The sequence below is a fragment of the Antechinus flavipes genome, chromosome 6, assembly GCF_016432865.1.
Source record: "Antechinus flavipes isolate AdamAnt ecotype Samford, QLD, Australia chromosome 6, AdamAnt_v2, whole genome shotgun sequence".
In the NCBI taxonomy this organism is placed as follows: domain Eukaryota; kingdom Metazoa; phylum Chordata; class Mammalia; order Dasyuromorphia; family Dasyuridae; genus Antechinus; species Antechinus flavipes.
The window spans coordinates 168,177,184-168,203,575 of record NC_067403.1 but is presented as its reverse complement, the minus strand read 5'-3'; the positions used below and the strand labels follow the sequence as shown (position 1 = coordinate 168,203,575).

General features: G+C 35.4%; 1 protein-coding gene across 2 annotated transcripts in view; it reads right to left on the bottom strand.

The window, feature by feature from the left end:
• RASSF6 (Ras association domain family member 6) overlaps window positions 1-25,833 on the bottom strand; it is a 62,459-nt gene extending 36,626 nt beyond the window's left edge. The window contains exons 1-2 of one of the 2 annotated variants that reach the window (XM_051965540.1): window positions 25,648-25,833; window positions 12,377-12,461 (exon numbers count right to left, since the gene is read on the bottom strand). In XM_051965540.1, the coding sequence (XP_051821500.1) occupies window positions 12,377-12,438 (62 nt within the window). In that variant the 5' untranslated portion in view covers window positions 12,439-12,461; window positions 25,648-25,833. The remainder of the gene's footprint in view (window positions 1-12,376; window positions 12,462-25,647) is intronic. The other variant, XM_051965539.1, reaches the window with a different exon arrangement.
• Window positions 25,834-26,392: the final 559 nt, after the last annotated feature.

The window sequence follows — 26,392 nt, the reverse complement described above, 5'->3', positions numbered from 1 at the left end:
CAAAATCCTAATGGTTCAACCAGCTCTTTTGGAGGACTGGTCTAGAATATTCCTTTGATATTCATTTTAATTTAATAGCACCTATGAGAGAAGGAGCATATAAAGTATGTGGTAATGTACTGAGTTTTCAAAGAAATTAGCTGGTTCTAGAGGAGTAAGAACATTTTTACAGAATAGCAATATCTAAGGAACATATAATATACAGAAAACATTTTCCCCATATTCAAAGGTTCTTTTTTTTAATTTAATAGAAAATAAAAAGATAGAGATAAAAAATAAAACAAAACAAAGCAGAACGTTGTCATGATACATAGAAAATATTATAATCACAGACTTATACTAGGGGAAATACTGCTATAAGACTTAAATCAGAAGAATTTGACAACTTCCCTCCCAAAGCTATTGTGAGAAACAAAGAGATCCTGTATCTTTCCTCCTACAAAAAGGGGGAAGGGCCCAAACCTAGATGTTATATAACCTCACAATCATGTAGAGTTGAAATAAAGAATATCTCAAACCTGGTAATACAAAGTACTAGGGTTCCCCAGGAAAACTTTCCCAAAGTTTCACTAAAGAACTAGTGGTTAGTTAGAGCCTAGGGCAAAGTCCTTGGTAATAGATCATTGTGGGGGAAAAATAAGTGAACCATAATAGACCTCTCTTTCTGGAACAATTACAAATCAGTTTGTTCCTAAGAGAGAAGAAGCTATTGTTGTACATTACTAGTGTTTGTATAAGAAATTATCTAATGGTCATTATAACTTGGACACAAACTTTTTCTACATCAGGTTAACTCTAATATGAGGAGCATTGTATTTTAGTTATTTTTTGAAGATTGGATTTATTTATCTTGTTCAAGCTGGTTATGTATGGGAGTTTTGACCTGTTCTGTTTATAATCAAGACCAGTGAGATCCTTTTTAGGTAACCTGATGGTCCACCTGATTCCAGAAGCTTACCACATTAGTGAGGAATTAGTGCCAATACCCAACTGAATACTCTGTTGTAGTTCAAATGACCTTCCAATTTTTTCAATAGCTGGGATTATGGTAGGAATAGTATCAGTAGTACCTCAATAGTAGGGATTAGAGCATCTTTAATGCACCTCCCTACCTGGCAGCTAGAATTCAGGGCTTCTTAAACTTTTCCCACTGAGTACCTCTTTTCACCTGAGAATTTTTTATGTGATATAAGGTTTATACAATAGGCATGCAAATCAAACATTTACTGAAAATAAATCATAATTTCACAACCCCCACATTCAGTTATTCCTCCTTTGCCAGTTTTGATAAGATCAACATAAGAAATTAAATAGGAATTTGTGTCTGTGTGTGTGTGTGTATGTGTGGGGATTGTAGAAGCTGCAAACACCATATTAGGACCAGCAGATGACACATAAACAGTTTAGAAACTCATAAATGCATGAAATATATGTACATTATTTTATAACATCAATATATTTTATCTTTTAATACTATAATAATTCAGACTTCTCTAATACAAAGAAGGGGCCAAAATTTTTTACAAGGATTTTAACCCTTAACCCTTGTGCTGTGGAAAAGATAATTGTGATCCCTAAGATAGAAAGGATATCATTAGAGTTCAATTCATATAGGAATTTCCTCTCCGATATCCCCAACAAATAGGCATACAACTTTTGTTGGAGGACTTCTAGCACTCTATGAAATTTTCTTTAGGTTTAAGTGACAACTGCATTTTCCTTTACATAATTTATCAATTCATTGATGTATTATAGAGTGTTCACTTTCAGTGTGAGCATTTACACCTTGAAAATTAATAACAGCTACAAACCAGGGCTTGATTTATTGTTTTGTTGATGATCCAGACTTAAGAAAGTGAAGGAAAATGTTAATAATTCTAATCAAACTTAAAAGGGTGTTTTGTGTATAATGTCTCTCTCTCTTCCCCCACCACCTCCCAGGGGGAGTTAAACATTTACCAGCATGACTGTTTATCATGAACACAAACCTTAAAGGTTAAAAAGACTAACATATTTTGCAGTTTTTATGGTATCTGTTTTACATAAATTGGGTTGGCTGATTTCTCTGTAAAGGTACAAGGAAACTGTCCTTGTACTTAGATTGGTCTAGGGTGGAATCACTTGTGCTTTCCTAGTTGCCTGAGGAATAAAATGCATCTCATGAATAATTATCTAAACAATAAATAATGAAGCATTACTTCATATGCCTCATTATTGGTATAATTATCACTAGGTGAATAGTAAAACTTTCTGATCAGGAATTGCCTACATGGTGAATGTAGAGGAAAAGGAGAACCTAGTCAACCTGAATTAATTGATCCTGATTGATCCTCTTTATGGTGGAGCGAACACTTACTTTATGACCCACAAATGTCACACTTTATTCCAATCTGAAATCTGAATATCTCCATAGTGGTTAGTTAATATTTTAAGTATTATTAGTAAATCCTATTTATAGAAAGCCTTAGGCTGCTAGGCTCACATATTTAATTTGTGGGCTGCTCCAGACTGAAGAGAAAAAAAAGAGAATTCCATATAGTTTTCTATTTGCTTTTGTTTAGATTTTTCAACTCTTCCTGACCCCAATTAGGATTTTCTTGCCAAAGATGCTGGAGTGTTTGTCATTTTTTTCTTCAGCTCATTTTACTGATGAGGAAACTGAGGCAAATTGGATTAAATAACTTATCACAGTGACATAACTAGTAACTGTCTGAGCCTGGATTTGAACTCATGTCTTCTTGATTTCAGGCCTGATGCTCTATCCACTTAGCTGGGCTAATAGAAGATGAGAAAAATTCTCTGTCTCCTATTCCCAGTTACTATTTCCAAAGCATAAAAGGGGAAGCTAAGGCAATGCAGGCTTACCAAGGTACTTATCCTTCGTCTCTGATGATCTTTGGCTGGTTCTGAGATTTTTGTCCCTCCCTCCTTAGTGCTTGCTTCCTGTCTCTGGGGAGGCTCTGATTTAACAGAATGATTATACTTTGAGAGTATTAGCTTGCTATCTGTTACCATTCATCCACATCAAGGTCAGAATCAAATAAAAATATTCTGGATAGTTTGTCCTCAGGTAAAGTCTGAAGCTCTTAAGAATTTAAGAGATTTTGATGGTCAGTTCTGTTCCATATGGTCCTGCCCCATATCTTAGTTCTTTTTGGAGTTCCATAAAGGTCTGTTTTGTATTTTCTATACATCACAGTTAAAAATGTTTTTCCTTATCACCAGAACTTAATTCTAAGCAGTATTTATTTCAAGTTTTGCTTAAGATAAGCAACAACAAAATCACATTTTTCTGTTCTGTAAAAGAAGTAAACTTTTTTTTGAGCTTTTTGACCTTGGTTTAATTTAACTCACAAGTCCCTACCCCAGACTTTTATAACGAGGTCCTGTTATCTTTAATTAACTGAACTCAGTGTGGGGGGCAGTATTCACACCCCTAACCTTTGGCCAAGTAACATCACAGGAGCTACTAAATCTCTAGGGGAAACACAATTTCTCACTAGGCCAAAGCCAACATGGAAGCATTCTCTGGAACAGTGGATCTTTGTGTGAAATTGGGGCTCCCTGCAACAGGTGGCCTGGTTGCCTGGTTTCAGTAAAAAAGAGCTGAAACCTCTGAAAATCATGACCTTTTACCTGGATTTCATTATATCCCTTTAATTAAATTTAGGCAGTGAAGGCAGAAATGCCCAAGGGTGGCAGAAAGGGACTACTCTCTTTATTCAATAGCTTTGGTGGGGTTGGCATTGGGTTCCAAGGTATAAAAAAAGACACAACAGACTCTCAGAGGGAAAACTGACCTGGTTACATTCTCTTTATTTTTGGGAGCCTGAGAAGAGATTAGCTGTGTGCCATAGTCAAAGTGTTTTACTTTGCTCAACTTTCAGGTGAAGGAAAGACATCTCTCTGCCCCAGTTTCTGGCCCTGGGAGGAGTAACCCCTGGGACAGAAGGCAGGACTATAAACAACAGTAGCTATGCAATTGGCAAGTGGAAAATAGAAGCAATTGAATGGATGATACCTTTGCCTTGGGATAATTAAATTTTTTTCAGCCTTTATTGATATCTCTTGTTTTTACATCACCCTCCATTTCTGAATATATTCCTTCCTGCTCTTTGAACATAGAGAAAACCTTTTGATAACAATGAAAAAGAGAAAAGAGAAAAAACCCCACAAACCCTATCAAATTAAACTCATCAATCTCAGACACAAGCTGGCTGACCCTGGCTAAGTCACTAAGTCTCTCAACTTACTTGGCTATAAAATGATGTGATTAGGCTCCTTCTAGGCCTTCTATGATTTTATGAATGAAGAATGACAATAATTTCCCTATGACTGTTGAGGGTATATTATCCTCCTCCCAGTTATCCTGTCTTATATACAATGCAGGTCACATCCTCAAGTCTTCACTCTTTCTTCCTACCTCCTCTCTCCCCACATATTCAGGGCTATGCTGGTATATATTTAATAACAAGTCCTCAGAATAGACAAATATACATACAAATATATGTATCTACATATATACACAATATATCATAGATACAATTGTATCTACATATAACATAGATACAATTGGATCTATATACATTTATAATATATTGTATAACAAATTGGATCTATGTATTTATGCAAGTAGATCCAGTTACATATACAATATGTCAACACATATATACAATATGTCATTTGTATATATATACTATATAAATATATATAATATTTAAAAAATACAACTCCACACATTTATTTTCATTATTAACATTTTCTTCATAACTTTCTTGTCTAACCAATCATAATAATAAGTCAAGCCCTGATTTATAAAGGTAGATGATTTCTGAGGTAGAAATGCTCATATTGGAAATTTAGCAGTTGCCTCTTTGGAACTGATTAATGCATGCTATGCTGCCCCATCTAAATTGTTGCACCAATTACAATATCTCTCCTATGAGCCCCTTCTCTCTTTTGACATAATCACCGACCTGGTGCAAGTCTTTATCATCTTACACTTGGACTGATATGATATCCTACTAGTTGGTCTGTGTCCCTGAAGTCTCTCCCAACTTCCATCCATCCTGCATCCATTCAGCTGACAAAATAACCTTCTTACAGGGCAGTTGTGACCATGCCATCCCTAACTCCCATTCAATAAATTTCAATGGCTCCCTATCGCTTATAGGATTAAATATTAAGTCTTCCATTTGGCCTTTGAAATCCTTCTTAATCTGATCCCTTCCTACTCTTTTAGTCTTTTTATGCTTCCTGAAATTGGTATATTTTTACTGGCTATCCATCATTCTTGGAATTCTCTCCCTTTCATCCCTGTCTTCTGGCTATTTTGGCCTTTTTCAAGTTCCAGCTAAAATTCTACCTTCTGCAAGAACCCTTTATTGATATCCCTTAATTTTGGTTCCTTCCCTTTGAGATTATTTCCAATTTAGCCCTTTGACATTTTATAGGTACATACTTATTTCATTTTCTATCACAAATAATTTGTGAGCCCCCGAAGGCACTAGCTGGCACATAGTAGGTGTCGAACAAATGCTTATTTGACTTCTTTTATACCCATAGTCCCCCATCTCTGTAAATAAGAGAGATCATTTTAAATTTTATTTTTGCTTGATCATTATATTTTATACAACATTAATTTTTTATTATTTTATTGCGTGTGGACTGTTTTCCATATTCTGCTTATGTTACTTTGCCTCAGTTCACATAAACCTCCTTGTACGCCTCCAAATTTTTCACATGGATCATTTTCTAGGGCAGAATAGCATTCTATTGCATTCATTTACCACATTTCATTTAGCTAGTTCATATTTTATGGGGTCATTCCACTTTGGTTCCAGTTCTGTTAGCTTCAGGGTATCTTCAATTAAAATCAATAAATATTTATTAAGTGCCTGTTATGTACCAAGCTCTATGTTATGTGCTACTTTCTAAACCTCCTTTGCATATTACAAAAGAGAAATATCTAAGTCAATGGTTTTCAAAACTTCAAAAATTACCTCACAGCACAGTATCATTCTTTGCTGCGAGAAAGCCCAATGTACCTTAGAAGATTTGTCTATACCCATGCAATTAATTGTCAGTATAAATTCTCTACAATTCATAACATACTTAGAGAAACTGTTGAAACACTTTTTTTTTCACATACCTTTTAAGAACCATTGGTCTACATACCGATAATGAGCAAATACAAATATATATCATAGTACTATTACTTAATCCATCAATTTGATAAACATTTATCACTTCTTGACCTTATTCATATTCTCTTCTACTCCTAGACTTTTTCCCCATTGCCTTTCTCATCATCAACAAGCATTTACTGAATACTTCTTGTCTACCAAGAGTTGTGCTGAATGGGGGGATGGTAGTAATTGTTCAGTTATTTTTCAGTCATATCCATGTTCTCATGGCCCTAATTGAGGTTTTCTTGGTGGAGATACTGCAGTGGTTTGCCATTTTCTTCTCCAGTTCATTTTTACGGATGAGGTAACTGAGGCAAACAGAGTTAAGTGACTTACTCTGCATCAGTTACAGCTAGTAATTGTCTCTGGACAGATTTGAAATCAGGAAGATGAGTCTTCTTCAAGCCCTTCAGTCTAGCAACCCCAGCTACTCTAGTGGCTGGGGGAGAGGAAAAACAACTCTGGTCCATTCTAAAGAGATAGATAACTATGTAACACACAATTTAGTCAGAGTAAACTGGATATTCTTTAAAGGCCCTGGGGGTGGGTGGACAGGAAAAAGCTTCTTATAACAGATAGGATTTAAGCAGTCTTGAAAGAAGTCAGAAAATCCAGGAAAAATTGAGAAGGAAGACCATTTCTAGTCTGGTTTGCAAAAACAATTAGAAGATGGAGGGAGAATCACATTGGAGGAACAGTAAAAAGACCAGATTTGCTTGACCTTATAGTACTTGGCAAGTTAAGAATTATGACTAAAAAGGTACAAGAGGATCAAATAGAGTCCATTTTCTTTGCTGTATTTGAGTAATGAAGTAGAATTGTTTCTATCATTCTGGAAAGCAATCAGTAACTATACTCCAAAGTAAGTAAACATGATGTCTCCTTCGATATGCTAGTTTTTGTTGTTTAGTCTCAATGGGAACCTCTTTGCTGAAAGATTACTCCTAGTAGATTTCTGCCTCTTTATTTCCATTCAGAGTCAAACTCTTAGAAAGAATACTGCCTAAATTTGTTATCTAATTCTTCATTTCCCATTTACTTTTTAATTTTTAGCCATCTAATCTTAATTTGGATGATTCCATTGAAAGTGCATTGTCCAAACAAGGCTAGCGCCAAGTCTGAACTGCTACATCTCAGTGTTTTCTCATTCTTAATCCTTTTTGATCTCTCTGCAATTTTATATTATTGACCAAATAATCCTACCCTTCTCCTGAAAACTTTTTTGTTTTTGTGGCCAAAATAACTGTTTCCCTTTTGGACAGTCAGTAAACTGGTTGATCAAGGGAATTCCATACATAGAGCTTATTTATTTATTTATTTATTTATTTAAATAACTTTTTATTGATAGAACTCATGCCAGGGTAATTTTTTACAACATTATCCCTTGCATTCACTTCTGTTCCGATTTTTCCCCTCCCTCCCTCCACTCTCCCCTCCCTCGCTCCAGATGGCAAGCAATCCTTTACATGTTGAATAGATTACAGTATATCCTGGATACAATATACGTGTGCAGAACCGAAAAGTTTTCTTGTTGCACAGGGAGAATTGAATTCAGAAGGTATAAATAATCCGGGAAGAAAAACAAAAATGCAAGCAGTTTATATTCATCTCCCAATGTTTTTTCTTTGGGTGTAGCTGCTTCTGCCCATCTTTGATCAATTGAAACTGAATTAGCTCTCTTTCTCGAAGAGATCCACTTCCATCAGAATACATCCTCAAACAGTATCATTGTTGAAATATATAATGATCTCCTGGTTCTGCTCATTTCACTTAGCATCATTTCATGTAAGTCATAGAACTTATTTAAAAAAATTTTTTAGATGCTCTAAGTCACTATTGATCAAAGTAATACAAATTAAGACAACTCTGAGGTATCACTATATACCTCTTAGATTGGCTAGATTACAAGAAAAGTAATCCCCAGTGTTGGAGGGGATGTGGGAAAACTGATACATTGTTAATGGAATTGTGAATTGATTCAACTATGCTGGAGGGCAATTTGGAATTATGCTCAAAAAGTTATCAAACTGTGCATACCCTTTGATCCAGCAGTGTTTTTACCGGCTTATATCCCAAAAAGATCTTAAAGGAGGGAAAGGGACTCACATGTGCAAAAATGATTGTAGCAGCCCTTTTTGTAGTGGCAAGAAACTGGAAACTGAGCCCATCAGTTGGAGAATGGCTGAACAAATTGTGGTATATGAATGTTATGGAATATTATTGTTCTGTAAGAAATGACCAGCAGGATGAATACAGAGAGGCCTGGAGAGACTTACATGAACTGATGCTAAGTGAAATGAGCAGAACCAGGAGATCATTGTACATGGCAACAACAGGATTATATAATGATCAGTTCTGATGGATGTGACTGTTTTCAATAAGGAGAAGATTCAGGCCAGTTCTAATGATCTTGTGATGAACACCCAGAGAGAGGACTGTGGGAACTGAGTGTGGATAACAACATAGCATTTTCACTATTTTTGCTGTTGTTTGCTTACATTTTATTTTTCTTTGATTTTTGATTTGATTTTTCTTGTGCAGCAAGATAATGATATAAATATGTATTGGATTTAACATATATTTTCACCATGTTTAACATATATTGGATTACTTGCCATGTAGAGTAGGAGATAGGGGAGAGAGAGGGAAAATTGGAACACAAGATTTTGAAAGGGTTAATGTTGAAAAATTATCCATGCATATGTTTTGAAAATAAAAAACTTTAATAAAAACTATTTTATTTTCTATGTACAAAAATGTTTATAACAGCTCTTTTCTCAAAGCAAAGAACTGGAAAATTGAGGGGATATCCATCAATTGTAGAATGGCTGATTATTATGATGGAATAATATTATGCAAAAAGAGATAATGACAAGAATGCTCTCAGAAGATCTGGAAAACCTCTATGAGCTCATGCAAAGTAAAATGTATTATATACAAAGGAACAACAATATTATAAGATGATCAGCTATGAATGACTTTGCTATTCTTAGCAATACAATGGACAACTGGGTGGAGGGAGGGGCATGTATGAAGGAAGATAATCTGGAACTCAAAGTTTTAAAAACAAATTTAAACATTGTTTTGGGGAAAAACAAAATATTAAATAGCAAAAATTATTTTATTTTTAAATCACAGAACAAAACAAGCATTTCTATAACACAGTAAAATAAAAAAGATGGTTATACATGAAACTGCAAATCTACCATATAAAACTTGCTTTTCCCTTCAAATATATGGTTATCTTGTACATTTCTTTTTTTTTTTTTTTTTGTCTTTTATGAAAATTTCCTCCTACTTTCTGGACACTTTGTTTACTGATTTTTCTCCTACCTGACTGCATCTTCTCAGTTTTCCTGAGTACACCATTATGCTTATCTCACCCCTGAACCATAGCTGCTCTTCTCCAAACTCAATGTTCAACCTCCTGAGCCTTTACTCTGATATAGGATCGATGTCTTATGCTAGGATTATAATCCCTTCTCATCGCTACCTTTTAAGATCTTTCAGGTCTAGGCAAATAGAGCATCAGTCCTGAAGTCAGGAGGACCTGAGTTCAAATCTGACCTTAGATGCTTTATATTTCCTGGCTGTAAGACCCTGGACAAGTCACCTAATCTCAATTGCCTCAGGGGGAAAATAAAAAGATCTTTCAGATTCTTTAGTAATTTTCAAAGATGTCACCTCCAATAAAGCCTTTCCTGATATCTCTACTCCCTAGAAGAATTAGCCTAATACCCAAGATCTCCCTTTTCAAATTAACTTGTATTTACTTAGCTATTTAACTGTTTTATTTATCTGTGGAAAGTAAATTCTTTGAGTGAAGAGACTTTTTTTGTCTTTGTATATCCCACACCTACCATAATTTTTGAAATTATGAAATAAATAAATATTTATTGAATAGGACTGAAGGTCAGGGATGTCTGATGACAGACAAGTATTGAAAATACCTTCTGAGTTATTATTTCAGCTGCTCTTGTGCTAATCTTAGAAGGGATGTTACAATTTTATTTTTTCTTAGTTTTTTTTTTAATTACATGTAAAGACATTTTTTAACATTCATTTAAAAAAATTTTGAGTTAGAAACTTGTTTGTCTTCCCCCCATTCCCCTCGCTATAACAGTAAACTATATGATATAGATTATACATGTAATACTTCAATTTTCAAGAAAACATCCGTGGATTATATTATGTGAATGTGTAGTCACATTTGATAGCAAGTCTCAAGACAGGAGCAGGAAATGGAAGTCTGTGTTCAACATCTGGAAAACAGCCTTAGGGGAGGGGAGGAATGTGTTTATAGTGGTCTGAAAGTCTTCATTTCCTTTACATTTTATTAATGCTGCTTTTAAAACTTAAAAATACTAGAAATCACAGAATCATAGAATCTTATAAATCTCTCTCTCATTAGATTGTGAACTCTTTAAAAACAGGGATTTTTCATCCCTCTTATATGTATTCTTAGAACTTACCCCAGTGCCTGGCACAGAGTAGGAACTTAGATGTTTGTTGAGTGACTAATTTGCTCTTTGAAGAGAAAAGGAGCCTCTTCTTTATAGATGAGAAATCTTAGACTCACAAAGGTCAAGTTAGAAATTAGGGTTAGCTATCAATGTTAGATTTAAATCTAAGAGTAGCACTGAATTAGTAACAGCTAATTCCAGTTATGTCTGGAACTGAGGTTGACTCACATCTTGGGCCACTGGTTCTGGCAGAAATGATCTCAGGGTCCCCTTATTCAATCTCTGAGGGATCTTCTCCAATTTTGTCACTGATAGGTGCTGAACTTTGAAAGATGAGCTAGTCTCTCTCATCCTAAGGGATTGCATGAGAATCCCTTATAGTAGTTATAGTAGAAGAGCAAAGGAAGCACTAAGAGTGAGGAAAAACCAGAGAAAAATAGCCAAAACTGGGTCTAAGAAGTAGCTGATGAAAGCAATTAATGGGCACTAAAACTGAGACAAAGGCTGTGTGATAGAATTATGTAGGAATAATATAGGGCAGGCACTTTTACTGTAAATGGTCAGTGCTCCTAAGATGGATCTGTTGACCCTTCCTCCTCTCATCTTCCTATTGCCCCAAATCTTTCTCCCCTTAGATTGTGAACTTCTTGAGAGCAGGGACTTTATTTTTGTCCTTTTTTGTTTCATTAGCCCTCAGCATGGTGCCTGGCATTTTTTGTTTATTTTTCAATCACTTCAGTCATGACCAACTCTCCATTTGGGGGTTTTCTTAACATAAATACTGGAATAGTTTGTCATTTCCTTCTCCAACTCATTTAACAGATGAGGAAATATAGACAAACAGTAAATTGACTCACCTAGGGTCACCCAGCTAGTAAGTGGTTAAGGCTGGTTTTGAATTCAGGTCTTCCTGACTCCAGGCTTAGTCTCTATTCACTGCACTATCTAACTGTACCTGGCACTTAGTAGGAGCTTAATAAATGCTTGTTGAGTGACTGACTTCCACTTTGGAGAAGAAAAGAATCTGTTACTTTCCTTGGAATATGCTAATTCCTTAAAAGATTTTTTTCTACTTTTAAAAATTTGTTAATTTCCTGTTCACTTCATCTTTTTAAATTGACTCATTTAATTTATGTGTATAACTACCAGATGTAGCAGAGGTCAGCAAGAAGGCAATTCTGGAGAAGAAAGACAGATTTTAAATCACAGTATCTTTCCAGAGCACTGTTTTCTGTCTTGAAGCTCAGAGCTCATAAAAGAGAATTATTGATTCATTTTTATAACTTTCTAGGGCAGAAAGAGAAAAACATTTACTAAGATCCATTCTAGACAATGAATCAGAAGACTAGTCAGCCTAGAGGTGGGAGTGAGGTGGGGAGATTGTGACCAGTTGACCTGAGGCAGGGGCTTTACAAATTTCTTTCGCATTTTTTCTTAGTCTGGCTTGAAAGGAAAATCCTTTCCTAGAGAGGAAGAGTTGGAGAAATGACTAAAGAGTATACTAATATATTAATAATATCTATATAAAAACTAATATCCAATTAACATAAGGAGGGGTACAGTGCATCTATAAAAGGGAGTGACAATCTTGTTCATCAATACAACAGATAAAAGCAGCACTTTACCATCACCACTGCCTCCAAACGAATCCTCTATTATACTACCTGCAAATATCAGATCATACAAATCACACTTAAGTAGAGTATTGTACGAAATTGCAATTACCTGGTAATGGATTTCTTCTCATTGATGAAAATCAGAGAAGATTGGTGAGGATTGGTGGTCATTTTTCTCCACTCATTCAAACTGGCTGAAATGACATATAAAAAAGAAATCAACATGAATGTTTATTTCAGATGATTCTTAATTATGTTGATTGAATGGCAAAAATCAGGAAAGATATTATTGGGTTATGTTCAGTGAAGGGCATTATTATATTCAAATAGAGACTGTTTTTCCAATTCAATGAAAAGTGTTTCATCAAACTTTTGTTCCAAATATTTTGTTGCTATTGTGAGAGAAATTTTGTATAGTAATAGGAGATATAGGTGTATATATAGGTATACTTTTAGGTATACTTATGGACAATCCCAAATCTGGTCTTGATACTTACTGGCTATGTGACCCTCAGCAAGTTCCTTAGCATCTATTTATCAGTTTGCTGTAATCTACTGGAGATGAAAATGGCAACATATTCTAGTATCTTTGTGAGAAAACTCTATGGACAGTATTGATGTACTATGGTCCACAGGGTCACAAAGAGTTGAAGATGAATGAATAATAAGAAACTTAGATAAACATTCCAACAAATTGGAGAAAGTTTCCATAGAGCCCCTCTCTTTCCCCCTCCTCACTCATTTGATTTGAGATGAGGGCATTTCCTTTCTTCCTCCCTCCCTTTCTTCTTTCACATAGCTAGGAATTATTAAGTGTCTGAGGTTGGATTTGAAGTCAGGTCCTCCTGACTCCAGGGCTCGTACTCTATTCAGTGCTTCATCTAATTGCCCCAAGAGATAGCTTCTTAAGAAAGGAATGCTAAATTACCCTGGCATGGATTCTGTCACTACAAACTTATTATTAAATAAAATAAAATTTAAATTAAAAAAAAAAGAAAGGAATGCTTTGGGAAATTAGGGACTGGTGCCGAGATAATTAGAGAATTTATGGCATTTTCAACTATGTTATGGAGCTAACTGGTCAGTTTAATTAAATTGTTCTTGTATTTTATCTTTGAGCAGTGTTCTCATGTATAGTCTACATATGGGAGTGTATTCCTTTTTTTATATACAAAAAAAGCAATTCAACCCAAATGGACAAACCCTGTTCCCATAAAGCAAATAGAAATGCAAGTACTCAGGCAGGCTGAAATCATGCTCTGACTTGACTAGCCTGCTAAATTTTGCCTAATTTCCTTTTGCCAACAATAAGTTTTGGAGAGTGAGTTTTGACTAGTGACCTTCTTAATGCTTTTAAGTTCAGTGGTACCAGAGTTTAATTAGAGGACTTAAATGGAAAATGTCCCTTTCACTCCATCTTTTTCAGTAATGGAATGCCTTATTGCCTGGACCTCTAAACCCACAAACAGAATTAGATTTGAAGAGAAGAGAGCAAGATGCTGGAGTTAGAGTAATAAAGTTTGGGAGATACATTCTACCTATTTAAACAATATAGTGCTTTCCTATGTAATTATACTGATCAAATTTGGCTCCAGAGAAGAATTGAGAAAATATGACTCTCCCCTCTTTGCAGAGGTGGGGAATTATGGGTGCAGAATATTGTATATGCTGTCAAATATGATTGATATGTTGAACATTTTAAAAATGTACTTTCCCCCCCTTCCTTTTTTCTTGTTAAATCTTTGTTACTAGGGATGAATCTTTATGTAGGGCAAGGTGAAGGAATATATATTTTTTAAAAATGAAGGTTTTATTTTTTTAATTACTAATAAAAATAAGATTAAAAATAAATTAAAAAGTATAATAATAAGCCTGAAATAGTGCTTTTTACTTGTCTCTTTTCATTTCCAGTCTGCTTTATATTTCTTTTGTAATAAACCTATGTACTCCTCATAGTCTTCCTCCTCTAGGAAATCTCAGATGAACATTAATTAACTCTTTCATCCACTCCTTTTCCTAGCACCTCTTAATTAATTTCAAAATTACATATTACAGTTCAAACATATGATGATATAGAATTCTCTTGGGATTGCTGACCCCAGAGAAGTAAGTATTCTCTAATCTTCTCATCTGATTATAATCCTGTTGACCTATGGTTGTTGTACAGGTCTAACATCTGTACCATAGGAGAATTTTCCAACAATATTATTTCCCCTTTAATGTTTATTATTCCTTGTAGAGTACATGACTTTTAGAAAAAACCCAACACTCTCTGAATTAAGATTAATGCAGGACATATGGACACAGAAAACCTTTGTACGTATTCTGACCTTCAGGGCTCATGGTTACAAATAGACTTGTGTCTTTAGTCCTCAATTATTACAGAACATAGCCAGGAAGACTAACATATGTGGGATGCTCTCGGTCACTCAAAAGACTACTTCACATTCTTAGAATCAAAATCATAATCATGAATGGATGAATGAAAAAAGTATTTATTATTAAGAGTTCACTATTTACAAAGCCAGTGCTTAGCATTATGAATTTGTATTTTCCATACAAATAGAAAAGTCAGTTCCTGCTCTCTAGGAGCTCAAATTCTAATGGGGGAGATGACACATTAAAGCTACAAGTCATGCTGATGCTAGTTTACATTTATATAGCATTCAAAAATTAGCAGGACATTTCCCTCACTAAATCCATGTGAAGCAGGATTTAGAAATGCCTTTAGCAATAATTTAATCTAATCTCTGCATTTTGTCAATGAGGAAACCAAGGTCAGAAGAGATGATGTGGCTTGCCTAAAGTCAAATAGAGTCTGAACCTTGGTCAGCTGTAAAATATGAACAAAAAGGTTCAGCAAAGTGAAGTGACTTTCATAAGGTTGCATAGCTAGTAAATGGTTCAAGTTAAGGCTCAAACCTAATCTCCAGTCAAGAGTTCCTTCTGCTCCTCCAAGCTCCACACTAATATAGGGTTGAATGAAGCGAACTTAATTGTTTTCTCATTGGTTCCCAAAGCTGTTCTCATTGTTTCGACCTGGGTCTGTAATTTTCTTGGTGTTGAGAATTACCAATGAAGAAACTCCTTTTCATCAGTGAAGAATGGTGAGTGCTCTACAGTTTTTAATTTTAAATAAAATCAGAGGCACTGGGAGATTAAGTGATTTGGCCAGTCACACAGTCAGAATGTGTCAAAGGCTAGACTTGAATCCTGATATCACTGACGTATCACACATTCTCTTTCCTGTTGCTTATTTGTATTAATCAACAAAAGTCACTAATGTTCTTTAGGAAAACTAGATATTTATGCTATATTTATACTGTGACTCACAAATACTGATAACTTAAATTAGATGGAATAAAACCATTTTGTGGTTGGTCATAGGCCATCAGATGGCCTAAGAAGATTTCAGGTGATTGAAAGAAAATATGTGCGACACCTTTAAATCATTCCATAGCTTTAGAAAGGAAGCCTATTGAATCAAATCAAAGAGAAGAATGGAAAACCAAAATAAATTCTCCTCTCTCTCCTCCCCCTACTGTTAAATGAAAATTGGGTAGGCCACAGATGAACCTGAGATTTAAGAATAAAATATTTTAGAAATACCTGAAAAGTCAGAACATGCTTCTGGCAAATGAGTCATCGATAATGAAATGTAAGAGAAAACAGTCTTTGCTCTTTTCCCTTTTTATTAGGAATTTGATGAGAGTGGCTCTTAAAAGCATGTTTTGATCTATGGAGATCTAAAGATTGGCCTTAATACATTCTCCTAAACATTGGAAGGGAAGAAAGCAGGGACATCAAACAGTAAAGGCAAATAGTATATGTATTATCTATTTTGATATATTTAACAAATATTTGTTTATTGATTTATTTCAGAACAAATCAATAGCAATAGATTTAAATAATATCAGTATATACAGGCATAAATTTCAGTTCTGATAAATTCAGTCATATGAAATTGATAATTTAATCAATTAATGTTAAGCATTTATTAAGTGTCTTTTGTGTGCCAAGTATTCTTTTAAGGACTGGAGATACCAACAACAAAAATAAAAGTCCCAACCTTTAATTCAAATTCAACAAGGCTTTTGGCTAAACTAAACTACCCTTAAAGAGCTTACTTTCTTTTGGGAGGAAGTAGAGAGGGAAAAAAAAATACAAATATAATTATTTACATGATACATATAAAATAATATAAGGCAATTGGTGAGGAGAAACATATGCATCTAGGGGCACCAGGGAAATCTTCATATTGAAGATAGCAGTTGAATTGGATTTGAGTAATGGGTAATCAGAGAGCCACAAGGGAGGAGGCTAAGTATTTTGGGTGTAGGGATAGTGCGTGTCAGAGATGTGAGTGAAAAATAGCAACCAGGCAACTGGCTAGACTCCAGAGTGTTTATAGGGTAATGATATATAATAAAAATGGAAAGGTATGCTGAAGTAAAGACTTAAATGCCAAGTGGAGGAGTTTATATTTAATCTTAGAAGTATTCTTAGAAGGGGTCACTAGACATCACTGAGTGAGGTAGTCAGATTAGTGCTTTAGGATAATAGGTTTTGCAGCTATTTGGAGGTTAGCTTGGAAAGGGTAGATCAATTAACAGACTATTATATTTGTCTAGACTAAAGGTGATGAAGTGATGAAATAGGGATGTGGACTTCCAAGAAGAGAGAATGTGAGAGATGATGCTGGCCACATTTGGTAATTGAGTGGATACTGGAATGAGGAAGAGTGGAGATTGAAGATGATTTCAAGTTTGTGAAACTAGGTGGCAAGAAAAATGGCCATAGAATTCCCTTCCAAAGAAACAGGGAAGTTTGGAAGAGTGAATTCAGGAGGAAAAATAATGAACTGAATTTTTGACATGTTCTGTTTGAGAGGCATTTGAGATATCCAGCACAAAATATTCAATAGGCAGTGAGAAATGAAGAAGAGAAACTCAGAAGAGAGACTGGGTCTGGATGTGTGTATATACATAAATATTTCTGATAGATGATAGATATATACACACAGAGAGATAGAGATGAGATGAGATGAGAAGAGAGCACTCAGAAAAATCCTGGGATATATCCATAGTTCTGATAAGTCATTTTCTAGTCATATCCAACTCTTTGTGACTGACCCAATTTGTGGTTTTCTTGGCAAAGATACTGGCGTCATATACCATTTCCTTCTCTAGCTCATTTTTTCAGAGGAGGAAACTGAGGCAAACAAGGTTAAGTAACTTGCCCAGGATTACACAGCTAGCAAGTGTTTGAATTTGAACTCAGGAAAATGAGTTTTCCTGACTCCAGACCCAGCAGGAAATCACTTATCCTCTACCTCATTTTCTTCAACTGTAAAATGGAAATGATGGCACCTACCTCTGAAGATTAATGCAAAAATCTAAAGTTTCTAGGTCTAAGAAAAATACTGAAACAGCTAGAATGAATTCAGGTACCACAGAGCTTCAATCAGGGTTACACAAGACTAAATTACAACTATGATCAAGGAAAGGAAATCTTAAAAACAATATTTCACAAGGCAAAATACAAAGTGTTTAGTGTAGTATCTGACACATAGTAGATGCTATATAAATGCTACCCATAATGATTATTATTGTTATATGGAGAAAGAATAGTCAGAACAGTGGAGGAAAGATAAGTGAGAGTAGTCTTAAGAAAATCCAAAAAAGAAATTATTCAAGAGAAGACGTTGGTCAATGGTATTCTGAGGGGAAACAGTCTCTTTTCTCTTATTTTAGAAAATTAACACATTATCTATTCCCTTTCAATTGTTCTAAAGAATTTACCTTTCTAGGTTTCTCTTATCTCAAGTGTTTGCATTCCAAAGATTCTAAACAACCATTTTTCATCCTCAGGAATGATTCAAAATCTTCCCTTTTATTAAGTTCTGTTTTTTTTTTCTTCCTTGAAAGGATTATATTCAATTTTTCTAGGTAAGTTATTTTTGATTGTAAGTCTTTGTATTTTGCCTTGTGAAATATTGTTTTTAAGATTTCCTTTCCTTGATCATAGTTGTAATTTAGTCTTGTGTGACCCTGATTGAAGCTCTGTGGTACCTGAATTCATTCTAGCTGTTTCAGTATTTTTCTTAGACCTAAAACTTTAGATTTCAGCTATAATATTTCTGTATGCTTTTAATTTGAGCTTTCTTTTCAAAAAAAGAGCAATGAGGTTCTATTTTCACTTTACCTTTGTGTTTTGATATAGATTATTTTCCTTTATGATTGAGTCGAATCTGATTACTAGATCTTATGATGGTTTTTTCTTCACTTGGTCTATTCCTACTAAGAGCCCCTATATATTTTAGGCCCTGTGGGATCAGTCTGATTTCAGGTCCCACTAGTGCTCTATATTAATCCATAGGCTTTAGACCATTAAGTGGAGCTCACTTTGTCTTCAATCTTCCCTGATATGAGTCTTCTCCCACTGCTTGTTGGCTTCTATTCATCATCTTGTGGAGTCTTGAGTTGAATGGAGTTAAATTACTAGTCTTTCTCTTTGTTTTTAGTCATTGTTCCATCTCAGAACCTTTTAGATCTTTTCTAGGATTTATGTGAGAGAGCTACACTTTTTTTTGTAACTTCTAATGTCACCATCTTAACCAGATAACAAATGACAATTTCAGTTGCTTTATGTGTATGATAAAATGAAACCTGCCAACTTCTTTGTTTAAATTTCCAAGGAAAATTTATGAGTCATGTTACATTTATTGATTGTTTCAGATGTGGTCTCTCTAACTCACTTGGGCTAGAATTATACTAGCCTCTCATGGCATAATCTCACTACTGATTGCTAAGGGAACTTTGACATATTCCATTTCTGACCTGAGCTAACTCAACCTTCTCTAGTCAGCCTGGTGGCTTCCCATTCTTGGGGGCTCAAAAGATTGGTCCTGTACTTAGTGCAGAAACCTGCTTATTTCATGTAGCTCAGAAATCTGAAATTATAGGTGTAAACCACCAACCCCAGCCTGGGGAGAATGGTTGACTGATAGAACCGAGTTCCTCTACTAATTGGCCATTTGATTGTGCCAGTGAAGTAACAAAAGCTAAATTAATGTTTAGAGAAGGTCTAAACATTGCTAAGTTTCAGAGGATAGAGTGCCAGAGTGCCTGGCTAGTGTCAGGAAAACTCACCTTCCTTAGTTCAAAACTGGCCTTAGACATTTACTAGCTGTGTGACCCAGGGCAAGTCACTTAATCCCATTTGCCTTACTTCCTCATCTATAAAAATGAGCTGAACAGGGAAATAAACCATTGCACTGTGCCAAGAAAACAAGATCACAAAGAAAATGGGATGCTACATGGGATCACAGAGTCGTATACAATTGAAATGACTGAACAATAACAATAAAACATTGTATAATTCTAATTACCTATGGCCTCCCTTCTCCCCCCTTTACTTTGCACTATCATTGCAGCATTAAAAAAAGGCCACACAAGACTAAAGTTGGTTTTGTTTCGTTCTTAATTTCTTGGGTTTCTGTGGAATAATAGAGCAGGATTGATGTCTATCTGTTGGTTTAGTAATTTAGGCTTAAGTATACAGTGTGTCTGACTGTGGCTGATTCTACCAATGTGAGCTCAGAACACTCTGCTACAAGTTGGACACAATTAGTCACTATCAACATTTCGGGGTTTCTCTGATTTTGGTCATCCTGCATTTCTTCTGAGCAATTTCAATTCTGCTTTGCTCATAGAGCACAGCACCTTCTCTGATGAGGGCACCCCATCAGTCCTGTGCCAATGTCTCCCATGTCATACAATCAATTCTAAAATTCTAAAGAGAGATCTTGAGAGTGTCCTTGTATTACTTTTTCTGACACCTTGTGAATGTTTGCCCTGTGTGAGTTCTGGGAAGCAACATTTGGCATTTGAATAACGTGACCAGCCCAACAGAGTTGTACTCTCTGGAGAAGAGCTCATGTGTTCAGGCAAGACCAGTACCTCTGGGATGAGGGCTGCTAAGCTCTTTGCAAAGCTGTTTTCCACCTTTGGTGTCCACCTGATTCATCTAATTCTCACCTATGGCTCCAAAAAGCTTTATTACACACAATGGCCACACCTTGATAAGCTGTTTGAGCAGATGGAGTAAACTATTTCAGCAAATGGCCTTGATCAGGTTGAGAGTAGACAAGACCCTTGTCTCAAACTCTATCGTGAGTTGGGGGGGGGTGGTGCTTAACCCAAGCCTATGAAGACTTCCCTTGGTAGAATAGGCTGATGAGAAGAATTTGTTCCAACCGTCATGAAGACAGGTATAGCAGGTATTGTAGAATGCTTAGAACTTAGATTAAATATTACAATGAAATGAGACAAGTATTTCATTTCATCTGATGATCAGTAATAACAAATATAACAAAAACACTTTTTCTTCACCATAGGAGGGGGAAAGATATACAGTAAGGATGCAGGATTCATTCAAGTGAGCCAACTTCCTTGCCTCAGTTTCTTGTGAGGAAAGATACATGATGACTTTTGATGTCCTGACTCTTTTGTATGTAGGATGTAAGGAAGCTCCCTTATTTGTTAGATGTTATGTTCTTTATTCATTCCTCATCTTCACTGCAGCTTTTGACACTGTGGGTTACCCCTCTCTTTGGGATATTCTCTCTTCCCTGAGTTTTAAGATATTGCTCAATTGTAGTTCTCTTTTTATATCTCTGTTCACTATCTAGTCTCCTTATTTGATTCTATATCTAAATTCTTTCCCTTGTGCTTGAGCATAGCCCAGGGCTCTGACTTGGCCCCTTTTATCTCCTTTCTTTTACCTTATCTCTAGGTCTTAGCTCCAGTGGGTTCAGTCATTATTTTTAAGCAAATGACTCAGCTCTACATATGGAATCCTGATCTTTCTCCTGAATTCTAGACCCACATCTACCTAGTAGTTCTTCTCTCCTTGAAAGTATCAGAACTTATTCTATTCTTCCCCTCACTCCCCATCAAATCCATTCCTCCTCTAATTATACTTATTTCTACTGAATGACCACCATTCAGGCAATCAGATTTTTAACTTTAGACTCATTTTTGCATTTTCTATCTCTTTGATCTCACATGTGATAATGGTTAACAAGTCTTTCCAGTTCTACTTCCAAGATATTCCTATCATTCTTCCTCTTTCTTCACTATTGTAATATAGGTTCTCACCATCTCTGATCTGGACTATTACATTTTTTTTCAGGCATGTCCAACTCTTTGTAATCTCATTGGGATTTTTTTGGCAAAGATACTAGTATAGTTTACCATTTCGCTCTCTGATTCATTTTACAGAGGAGGAATTGAGGCAAACAGGGTTAAATTACTTGTCCAGGGTCACATAGCTAGAAAGTGCCTGAGGTCAGATTTTAACTCACAAAGATGTCTTTTTAGCATTCAGGCCCAGTACTCTATCCACTTTACCCCCTACTAAAATAGTTTCCTAAATGGACCCCTGATCTCTAGCCTCTCTACAATCCATCCCCTAAACAGCTGACATAGTGATATACCTAAAATACAGGTCTGTGTATTCTTAAATGTATTTCTTGTAAACAATATATTGTTGGATTCTAATTTTCAATCCATTCTGCTATCCATTTCTGTTTTATGGGTGAGTTCATTTCATTCACACTCAAAGACATAATTACTATTACTGACCATATCAATCTCCTTCTCCAATGATTTCTCTTTGCCTATAGGATAAAGCAAAATACTCTGTTGGTTTTTTTTTTAAGCTTTTTTACAGTCTGGCTCCAAACCTATCCTTCTGTATTTATTCCACATTAATCTCCTTTGTTCAATGTTGCTAAATTTGTTTCTTGTGCTGTCTCCAGGTTTGGGATGTTGGTTCTTTTTAGAGGTTTTTGTCATTAGGAATCCTAGCAAAAATTTCTTTTTTTTAATTTTGTACACATGTTGTACCTTCTTGAGTCCTTATTATTTCCCTTTTAGTAGAATATAAGCTCTGTAAGGAAAGAGATTGTTCCATTTTTGTATTTGCATTTCCAGTGCATACCACAGTGCCCAGTACATAGTAGGTACTTAATGATTGTTGGATTGAATTTCTTAATTCATTCAATTATTTGCTGAAAAATGCTGAGCCTAACAGGGCCAAAGGCATAGTCCAGAAGTATTCTACTAGAAATCTTACTCTGAAGTTGACTGAATCCATTAATCACTGTTTCTTACATGGTTTTCAACTAGCTATGGAGTCAGTTAATTGTACTGTCATCTAGCTCACTTTTTTTCCCCCATATCATCCAGAGTCATAAGAAAATTATCAAATGCTTTACAGAAATCAAGATTTATCATATGATATTTTCCCAATTTACTAGTCTTGTAATCATCTCCCAAAAAGAAATGAAGTTAGATTGGCAATTCTAGATAAACATGGTTTCAGCTCAGATAGTTAATCAACTCTATGACTCTATTCTCTGGGCCTCAATTTTCTTCTCTACACAATAAAAGAATAGTTAGATGATTTGTTAAATTTATTTCACTTCTAAACTTCTGACAGCTATAAATGAACTGGAACTAGTAGAGGTATTTATGCCCAATAGTTTTAAAGTAGGAAACAATTTGGTATAGTAAAAAGAATAAAATTGGATTTGGAGTCAGAGGAATTGAGTTTATATCATGACTTTGCCTTCTTACCAGCCATGTGATGTCCATCCAGTTAATCTCCCAAATCCTTAATTTCCTCATCTGTAAAATGGGGAAGTTAAACTAGATGATCTCTGGTTCCCTTTCAATTCCCACGTCTATGATCCTATGGCCTTTAAGGCTCCTGATAACTCTGCTATCTATTTCTGTTTTATAGATGAGTTCATCTTATTCATATTCAAATTTATAATTACCATTGCCAATTATAGCAATCTTCTTCAATGACTTTGCTTTACTTACAGGATAAAGTAAAACTCCTTTGTTGGTTTTCTCAAAGGATAGCTTTATGTTTAGAATTTCAATACTGATTATGTCAGATCTGGATAAATCATAATATCACTGTTATTAGTGTTAATTAAAATTGTTATTATCCCAAATGAATCTCATTACACTCTCTCCAAAACCATCTCTTATTCAAACTATATCATTTATAACAAGGGTACCATTAACCTTCTAGTCAAATGATTCATGACTTTAGGACTTTTGATTCTTTATTCTCTCTCACAACTCATTTCTCCGGCATTTTTTGTTTTCTTTCACATTTCCTGTATCCATCCTTTTTTCTCCCCTAGTCCAGATTCTCATCAGCTTCTAGTTTCCCCCATCTCCAGTTTATCCTCTACTTAACTCCTCCAAAATGTTCCTAAAGCATTTGTTTTGATCATGTCATTCTCTTGCTCAAAAACATCCATTGGCTCTCTATTACCTCTAGGAATAAAATAAAACTCTTCAATTTGATATCTAAGGTTCATCACAGACCAAAAGGAGGGAATGCTTTACATGTCAAAGGACGAGAATGATTGAGACTTTTGCTTTGTGACTATATAATAATAATTATTATAGTTCATCTACGTTTATATACATTTTAACAAGTTTCTGGACTTGTTTCTATTCTTCTTCTTCATATAAGCTCTATCCCAGCCAAACTAATCTGTTCCTCTCTTCTGCACTGTTTTCCATCCCCCATTTCAGTGTCTTGACTCAAAAGGCTCCCTGTTCCCTCCCAAATCTTAAATACTATTTCTCTTCATCTCTTAAACCCTTAGATTTTTTCAAATCTCAGGTCAGATCTAGGATTTTCCTGTTCCCCTATATGTTATTTCTTTCTCTCTTCTCAAATTATCTTGTATTTACTTAAACTAATTACTTTTCTCTCCAGGTGATTGTCTTAGTATTCTATTACTGAATGCTTTTCTTGAATGTTCATAGCAAGCATTTGAATTATGCTTAAAACAAACCAATATAAAATGAATCTGCTACTTTGGATTATCTGTAAATATGAAGCATAAATTGTAGGAGAACTAAAATTTAAACCTAGGGCTGATAATTATTGCAGTTTCTCAATCTTCCTTGAAGTAATCTATCTATCTTTAAGGTTTTTCCTTCTTGTCTCACTTTTTAAGAAAGGATGATTTAAAGCAAATTTTTTTTAAAAGCCATTCTAAAATGCAGTAAGAATTCTCTTATGTAAAGCATTTTTCACCAAGTCTTTCCTTATATCAGCTCTGAGGAGATATGCAGTGAAATTGTTATCACTCTATTTTGTAGGTGATAAAACCAAAGCATTGTATTCAGTCATTTATCAGAAGTCACATATAGCTACTATGTCAGAATTAGGATTGGAACTCAGTCCAAGTCCAGGGGCCCACCCCATTATTCTTTAATTATTTCTCAAATATTATGTATAATTTAACCTTTCCAATTTTCAGAGAAAGAGACATCGGAAGCATGATTCTAGCCAACTAGATAACATAGAACAAAGCCATTTAAAGGGGGGTCATGTAATTGAATGTGGGGGTCCTGAAAAATTTGACAGCAGTAAAAGGTATCAAATATTTCACCAAGATTTAATTCTTTATATAAAAAATAAATAGGAACATCCATCTCATTAGTATGCAAATTTGCTTTTGTTTTTTATAAATGGTAAAATTATATGTATACCAAAGAATTGTTTTAAAATAAATTTCTTTATGATTTATTATCATAAATGTTTGATTTGTATACTTATTTTATATATCTTCGTATCAGACTCTCCTAAAAATTTCTGAGATGAAAAGGGTTTCTGAGTGAAAACATTTAAGAAGGTCCAGCCTGGATTATCCATGGACCTGGAGTCTGGAAGCTCTAAGTTCAAATTTTTCCTTAGACACTATTAGATCTGTGACACTTTTTCAGCTCTGAAATGGGAATGATAGGACTCCCCTCAAATGGTTATTATGAAGATCAAATGAGATAATAGTTTTAAAATCCTAGAGGCTAGCTATATAAATGATAATTATTAATGTTATTTTGGGCAAAGGTGATATTTAAATATTCAGATCAAAAATACTTTAAGAACTTAATAAGTAGGGGATCTCCTAAAATTCAAGGAGACTTCCAAAGAACTATTGCTTCGACCCTGGAAAAAAAGAATGAAAAGTGTGAAGGGAAGAAGATGTTCAATCCGAGGTTGGTCTGATCCACGTGGGCTTTTGGATTTCTTTATTTCTAGGACAGGTGCAGTGGCGATGATGTCAGAGCCCATGCCCCCAATTTTGATCGCTGGTAACTAGACCGGAAGGAGTTGAATTCAAAATGGTCAGGAACCTTCCTTCCTATCCCCTGGTTCCATGCATTCTAACATTGGCTTTCCCCCTTTTTACAGTCGGCAGAACAATCATTCTGAGCATAAGTGAATTATAGCAGACACCGGCAATGGATGCCCACGGAATGCATAAAGTTGACTTACCTGGGAGGGAGGTCAGAACTACGGAGGAAGGGAGAGGATTTGCCTTGTTTTCCTATGAGCATGGCAGGGTGCTCTCTTCCTGACAGATGTCCCTCCACAGCCTAATAAAGTCCTAGAAGCTGTTAATTATTACTCTTACTCTTAACTAGCTGAGGCGTGTTGGAAACCTGAGACACTCCCCATGGCTCAGTGCATGTTGGGAGTGTTTATTTTCCTTGAGAGGAGCAGCTGATAGGAACACTCCCAACTACACACCTGTAGGAGAGGTAAATTGACACTCCGGTTAACGCTTTAGCCACTACCTGCCAGCCGATTCTCGGATCTAGACTGGTATTTTCTGGGCTCTATACCATGCGCCCTATGAGCGACAAGAGACCACCTTAGGAGACATTTTAAGATTTCTTCTCATAATCCTATGGCATAGGAAATGCAAGTATTTTTGGCTCTACTTTCCATTGGTTGAAACAGAAGCTGACGTGAAGTGATTTCCTTATAGTCATACTGCCTGTAGGGCATGGAATTCCAAAGCAGGGTTTCTGAGTCCAAGCGCGGTGCCCTTTTCACTCTAATATCTACTAATAAGAGACAATGATTGGAGCTGAAAATTGTTCTTCACGATGCCTTTCATTTCCTCCCACATTTGAATGAGCTTAATTTGAATCCCTTTTTGCTCCCCAGCAGATAGGGAAATAGGCCACAGCATGTGATTCAATTGATTTGAGTACTGGATTGAGAGAAACAGGAG